Source organism: Megachile rotundata, chromosome 1 (assembly GCF_050947335.1).
Source record: "Megachile rotundata isolate GNS110a chromosome 1, iyMegRotu1, whole genome shotgun sequence".
NCBI classification, from domain to species: domain Eukaryota; kingdom Metazoa; phylum Arthropoda; class Insecta; order Hymenoptera; family Megachilidae; genus Megachile; species Megachile rotundata.
In genome coordinates, this window is record NC_134983.1 from 22,675,018 (window position 1) to 22,681,987 (window position 6,970).

The following is a 6,970-nucleotide window of genomic DNA, read 5'->3' on the forward strand; positions in this document are numbered from 1 at the left end:
GTAAATTAGAAAATCAAAAAATATATATATTCAAGACATTGAACCCAAGAAATTATGAGATGTAGACACTTAAAAATTTCCAAATTTTCCAATACAAAACTAGAAAAGTATTTGCAAATCCAAAAACTCGCACTAGAAATATAACATCTCTATAACCAGTGTCAGCCTAACGATACAAAACAGTAACATGACTCTCCATGGCAATATACCGATAAGAACCGGCAATTTAACGCGAGTCTACTGTACCATGCCATCACTAGTACCAAAGGGGGGCTTAGCAGGTAAAAAATTCCTGTTGAATGCCAGGTGAAATGTCAGTCGATGCACCCACGTGATTCCGCAGCGCTGCGACTTGGCTAGCCGGCTGTTCTCGGATACTGGATAATAAAAAGCTGTTCGTGCCACTTGGCGCATTCGTATCTGTCAGTCGCGGCGATTAAACGATGCCGAACAATATTTGATCGCGCGCGATCGAGCAAACACCGATTAGTACCGTTAGATCGTGATCGTCGTCCAAACGTTCGCGTCGTCAAAAGTCGTCCAGAGGTTCGAGGAACGAAACACCAGGTACCTCCGGAAAACGCGATTGTTCTTTGCTTCTTGTACCGTGACGGTTGTTCGACTTCTCTCTTCCTTCGGATGCTTCTCTTTGTATCATACTTTTTATTACCAATTTTGACCCTTTGATGAACTTATGAGGAAAGTCATATTAATTTATAAGTATTAAAAGTTTACGAGTCACAAGTTTGCAATACACAATCTTATGGATTTATAAATTCTGTGTTTTTGACAAGAAATTTTATAAGTTTTGTAACTTCCTGTAATCTGTAACTTACTTACTGTATTTTATTTACTGAGAGTTTCTTCGTGTTGTCGAATTTCTTTCAACTGATGTTTGAACTAAAATTGTTCCTTGAAGGCAAGGTTACACCTTGATAACTTAGCTCTATAGCTTCAAGCTTATATTTGTATCTTTATTAAATTATTACTAACCTATCTCTATCGTAGATTCGTAATCGATTAGAACAATATTTCAAGTGTTGACCTTGAGAGACCTTGATACGTCGCCTCATCATAATGCACGATGCAACATTAGGTGAAGGACGTGTTCCGAGGCTGACCTCGGATTCTCGAAATAACTCCGCGATCCCCGCCGTCGTAATTGTATTTTTACCAATTTACCGAAAACTCGTCAGAAAAAATGGGGGACGGGAATTTTCATTACTCGCAAGGCGAAATGCAGTATATTGAATTTTTAGCGTTCTACTTTCTCCCAGCTCGTTGCACATCGTTCGTAAACATTTCTCTGAAATTAAGGATGCTCGTTAAGTTTCTCAGCGACGCTGCACGGAGCGGTTCCTCCTCGCGCGACTTTCGAAGCGTGCCACCTAACCGCTTCTTGTTTTTTGCTCCTCGCGTTCACTTTGCCTGCAGCTGAGACGATGGACGAGTGGTTCTGCGATCGCGAGACCCTCAAGTACGACGAAGCCTGCGTCAATCTGCGGACGAACCACGAAAATTCAGACGTTTGGCTCTATTTGCTCTCCACGGACTGCGCGCTGGTGAGTCACGCTACTACTCTTTTTGCACCTTGTCACGTGTTTCGCATACTTTTACCTTTCCGTGGCACGGTTCGATTGACTTTCCAGTAATTTCGCGGTCTGCATATGGACTGCTCGTTTAATAATATTCTACATTGCACTGTGGGCAAGTTTTTTAAAAATTATCGATTTTTGTTTTGGGTGATTCAAAGGGGATTTTTGGGGGATTCGAAGATACAAGAAAATGCTGTTATCTACAAATTATAATATTATACTGGTTTAGTATGGGTACAATTATGTACGTAATACATGTGTGACAGTAGGTACATGTGTGATGGACATTCATGTACAATTAGACTGTTCTACATATGTGTATGAGTTCATAGATGTACTCACAGAAAATATTCCTACTTCCAAAATAAGAATACATGTACATGTGTACATCATTCATATGTAGACATCGTTCGGAAACTTGTTAGCAACGTTACCTATAATTCTACGCAAAATAAAATTCTTGAAAGAAATTCTTTTCTAATAAATTTTCTATTTTATTCCTCTAAAATCAACATATGAAAAATTGCTGAATTAACTATTCACCAATAACAGGAGACATTAAAATTATACATCAAGCTAAAGAATTTCGATGCTGACTTTCGATGTTTGATTTCTCAGACAGCCTTAAAATAACTCACTTATCAAGATTTATTAATCAACATCAAAATTATCAGTGATTGAATTAAGTATCAGAGGAATATTGACTAACTTATTGCAGTGTCCATTTGCCAGGGCCAAGCAAATAATAGCGAATGCAAATACCAGCATAATAGTTGACACCGTCAGGCCAACAACTTTTAGGGTATTGGAGGCTGAAGACCCCGATGAGTTTGTATCAGCAAAAAATACGAGGTACTGTAATTTATGAAGGGGGGTTTCTAGTTGGATATTCGATCGCATTCCATTCGCATTTTTCCACGTTGCAGTAACGTGATCTGCGAGCTAACTCCGAACTTGGGACAATTTGGTGTGTACGACTTCACGGTCCAAAATCGAAGTTGCGATATAAAGGTTTTGAACGAGCCAACTTATCCTTATACAGGTAACTGTACAATTTTGTTTGAGTGTAAAATTTTGTTCAAGTGTGAAATTCTGTTCAGTATCTGTTACTCTAAAGGTTAAAAACAAGATAAAATTATGTTTCGATAAAAAAACAATCACTCAGAACATATATTATGTTCAGAACATACATTATGAACGATAAATACAATTTATTCTAAACATTGACAGTGGGTTAATAATACCAGTAATATTTACTTGACCAACTAGAGATAAGAATATCAGAGCAATCAGTGCTTTCAATTAATTTTATCAAGATACAAATATGTCGATTTTGATTTAAATTCAGATACGTTTACGAGATTTTTCCATGGATTTAGAAGTATGTGTTGTATAATGTGTTTGTGATTTTTAGAACTTTTTGTTATTATCGGAGTTTTGGTGCTCGTTCTATTTGGACTGTCTGGTTTGAAGTTATTATGGCACGCTTGCAAGAAGAAGTGCATGAAACGTCAGGTGGACGACACAGCGAGGCAACCTGTAAAACGTCGAGTGAAAGCAATCGATACGGTTCGAGGGTAAGATCTCTGGAAATGTGGACTACAGTAGACTCTCGGTATAGTGTCACCATTTGCACTTAACGATTCTGTGAAATTTTCTTTGGATGACATTTCATGCATGGTATCTTGAAATCCCTGCATTCTCAAATTCTAAAATTCCAATTCCATTTTCCAGTCTTCAAATCTCTAAATTCCCGTATTCTCAAATGTCAAAGATCGCCTGAATTCTCAAATTTCCAACATTATAAACTCTGAAGTTGCCAAATTCCCAAATCTTTAAATCCCCAAATCCTCAAGTTCTCCAGTCTTCAAATTCACAAACCCCCAAGTTCTCAAATTTCCAAATTCTGAAATCCTCAAAAACTAAAGTTTCTAAACTCTCAAATCTGTGAATTCCCAAGTTCCCAAACTTCCAAATCTCCAAACTATCAAATCCTCAACTTCTGCCACCATTAGCACTTCCAAATCTCTGAATTCTTCTCGAGACAAAATTTTAGACACTTACATTATATCATAAAATTTGATGTTGCAGGGCCAGTACACTGTTAATGATATTCGTCAATGACGGATCAGGTGGTTACAAAACCTTGGGGCATGCCACTTGGAACGGTTTACTCCCAGGAGACTTATTATTCCCTTGTTTCATTTGGATCATGGGGGTGTGCATCCCCATTGCCTTGGGTAGTCAGTTGAAGCGAATGGTACCCAAACACGTGATATTATACGGTATACTTAAGGTAACTATTTGCACATAAATGTACTAGTTGACAACCTCTAGTCATCTCTAGTGGTTCATCTTCACATCTCTCAATAGTTAATTTTATTAATCAGCCACAGTATCTAGTGGTGCATGTCCACATCTCTCAATCGTTCATTTTATTAATCAGTCACAGTATTTAGCGATTCATCTCCACATCTCTCAATCGTTCATTTTATTAATCAGCCACAGTATTTAGTGGTACTGTGAAGATGAACATCTTCATCTCCACATCTCTCAACTGTTTATTCTATCATTGACCCACAATATCTAGTTATTCATCCCCACATCAATCCTTCATTTTATTAATCAGCCACAGTATGTAGTGGTACTGCAAAGATCAACATCTTCATCTCTACATCTCTCAATCCTTCATTTCATTACTCCCCCACAGTCTCCACATTTATAACACAATTTCCAACAGAGAAGCGTGCTCCTATTTCTAATCGGAGTATCCCTAAACACGGTGGGCACCGGTCCCCAGCTCGAAAGCATCCGAATATTCGGAGTCCTCCAACGTTTCGGTGTAACTTACTTCATAGTCGCCGTGATATATCTCTTCTTGATATCCAAAAGGCCAACGAAGGTACAGGTAAGTCTACGTACCTTTCTAACCTTCCATAAATCGATACCAAACGTATTATTCATTCATAGTCCCCGATGCTACGAGATGTGCAAGATTTCCTTCTACTGCTACCTCAATGGACCGTGATGTTAGCGATCGTGGCTGCTCACTGCATCATCACATTCTGTTTACCTGTTCCTGGATGTCCCACGTATGTACGTATGATTCAATGAATGATCTCGATTTTATGGCAAGGTTGTTGAAGAACGTGTTTTTTAGTGGATATCTGGGTCCTGGAGGCTTGCACGATGATGCTAAATATTTTGACTGCGTTGGAGGAGCGGCTGGATATATCGATAAAGTGGTGCTCAAGGAACAACATCTGCATCATTCGATGACGGTTTATAAGTCGGCGCCGTTCGATCCTGAAGGGATTTTGGGTATGGAGATTGCTGATGATGTTGTTGATTGATACTGATGAATTTTTAGATATTTCTAGTTTGGAAATATTGAGTTTCTAAGCTCCCGAATTCTCTTATTTTCAAGTTTCCAAGCTCCCAAATTTCCAAGCTTCCAAATTTCCAAGCACTCAAATTTCCAAGTACCTAAATTTTCAAATTCCCAAATTACCACTCTCCCTAATTCTCATATTCCCAAATTTCCAAGCTCTCAAATTTCCAAGCACCCAAATTCCCACGCTCCCGAATTTCCATATCCTCCAAATTTCTAAGCTTCCAAATTTCCAAGCACCCAAATTTCCAAATTCCCAAATTACCACTCTCCCTAATTCTCATATTCCCAAATTTCCAAGCTCTCAAATTTCCAAGCACCCAAATTCCCACGCTCCCGAATTTCCATATCCTCCAAATTTCTAAGCTTCCAAATTTCCAAGCACCCAAATTTCCAAATTCCCAAATTACCACTCTCCCTAATTCTCATATTCCCAAATTTCCAAGCTCTCAAATTTCCAAGCACCCAAATTCCCACGCTCCCGAATTTCCATATCCTCCAAATTTCTAAGCTTCCAAATTTCCAAGCACCCAAATTTCCAAATTCCCAAATTACCACTCTCCCTAATTCTCATATTCCCAAATTTCCATATCCTCCAAATTTCCAAGCACCGAAATTTCCAAATTCCCAAGTTCTCACTCTCCCAAATTCTCAATCTCCCCAATTCCCACACTCCTAAATTCTCAATCTCCCCAATTCCAACGCTCCCAAATTCCCAAATTTCCAAACTCTCAAATCTCCTAATTCCCAAACTCCCAAATTCCCAATTTCACACATTTCTAAACTATTAAATTCCCAATCTACTGACCTCTCAGCTCCCCAAATTCCCCGACTCCCAAACCCCCAAATCCCCAAATTCTCAAGTCCCCAATTTCTCAACCTTCCACAATAAAATATCTCTGCAGGTTGCCTGACATCGACGTTCCACGTGTTCCTCGGCCTGCACGCCGGCATAATAATGATGACATACAAAGACTGGAAAGAGCGCGTGATAAGATGGCTGGCGTGGGCCGCGTTCTTCAGCTGCATCGGCTGTGCCCTCCACTTCACCAACGTGATTCCCGTCAACAAAAAATTATGGTTCGTCTCCGAAATAACATTGAATACCTCGTTTACCCACAATTTATATCTTTTTATTTAATAGGTCACTGTCGTTCGTGTTCGTAACAACGTCCTTCTCCCTCGCGTTTCTCTCCGCCTGTTATTTGCTCGTGGACGTCGTTAAGGTGTGGAACGGCGGTCCTTTCCGAATCCCTGGTATGCAAAACTTTCACAAAGATTGTGTAACGAGAATATTTACGACGTTGTATGAAAGAAAATGTGTCTTTGAAAATTATTATTTCTTTTATTGTCGGTAGGTATGAACGCATTGTTGCTGTATGTTGGTCACTCGGTGTGCTATAGAAATTTCCCTTTCCATTGGAGTATTGGGGATATGGACAGCCGGGGTCTTCGATTGTGCGAAGCGATTTGGGGTGCAGCTTTGTGGGCGATTATCGCTTATATTATGCACAAGAAACGCACCTATATCAGCCTTTGAAAGTTTATAGATGGGTGGTTTATTTTGAGAGAGGTGGAAGTCCATTTTCATTTATTCTGAGATAAAAAAAATTAGCATATGTGTCAAGGAAAAAGTGTAGGTTCAAGACTATTACAATTCAGCAATTTTTTACTGATTGCTCAATATGCAATTTGATTATACAAATTTGTTTTAAGTGATATAATAATGGTTTTAGGTAATGAAATGTCTGTTCATGCAAATGGACCACCACTTTCAAAATAAATGGTCCTAATGAATTGTATAAATGAAAAATTAAATTTCTTACTCCTTTTTTATATTCCAAGGTGTTAAATTATTTGTCCAAAAAATTATACACGTTATACCGAATTTTGAAACGAAAAAAATTAGAGAATATATTTTTACATATTTCACCATAGTGTAATTAATGTAATCAGTTCAGTTGATATGCACATTGCAGGTTTA

The 6,970-nt window shown here is 38.6% G+C and overlaps 1 protein-coding gene across 3 annotated transcripts; it reads left to right on the forward strand.

The window, feature by feature from the left end:
• Positions 1–346: 346 nt before the first annotated feature.
• Positions 347–6,824, forward strand: LOC100878398 (heparan-alpha-glucosaminide N-acetyltransferase). 3 transcript variants are annotated; one of them, XM_076537939.1, is made up of 12 exons: positions 347–567; positions 1,331–1,562; positions 2,314–2,447; positions 2,522–2,637; positions 3,010–3,172; positions 3,687–3,891; positions 4,336–4,503; positions 4,566–4,687; positions 4,756–4,916; positions 5,892–6,066; positions 6,131–6,243; positions 6,345–6,824. In XM_076537939.1, exons 2-12 carry the CDS (start codon positions 1,443–1,445, stop codon positions 6,524–6,526), a joined length of 1,659 nt encoding a protein of 552 aa, XP_076394054.1. In that variant the 5' UTR covers positions 347–567; positions 1,331–1,442; the 3' UTR covers positions 6,527–6,824. The 3 variants fall into 3 exon arrangements, with proteins under 3 accessions (XP_076394054.1, XP_076394059.1, XP_076394063.1); XM_076537944.1 differs by having other exon boundaries at positions 1,435–1,562; XM_076537948.1 differs by having other exon boundaries at positions 347–1,562; positions 4,336–4,497.
• Positions 6,825–6,970: the final 146 nt, after the last annotated feature.

Excerpts from the sequence above, each read along its gene's own strand:
- LOC100878398 (XM_076537939.1), top strand. The coding sequence starts at position 1,443 with ATGGACGAGTGGTTCTGCGATCGCGAGACCCTCAAGTACGACGAAGCC. Across the intron at positions 3,173-3,686 it reads GCAATCGATACGGTTCGAGG|GGCCAGTACACTGTTAATGA; the intron begins GTAAGATCTCTG and ends TTGATGTTGCAG. Across the intron at positions 4,688-4,755 it reads CCTGTTCCTGGATGTCCCAC|TGGATATCTGGGTCCTGGAG; the intron begins GTATGTACGTAT and ends CGTGTTTTTTAG.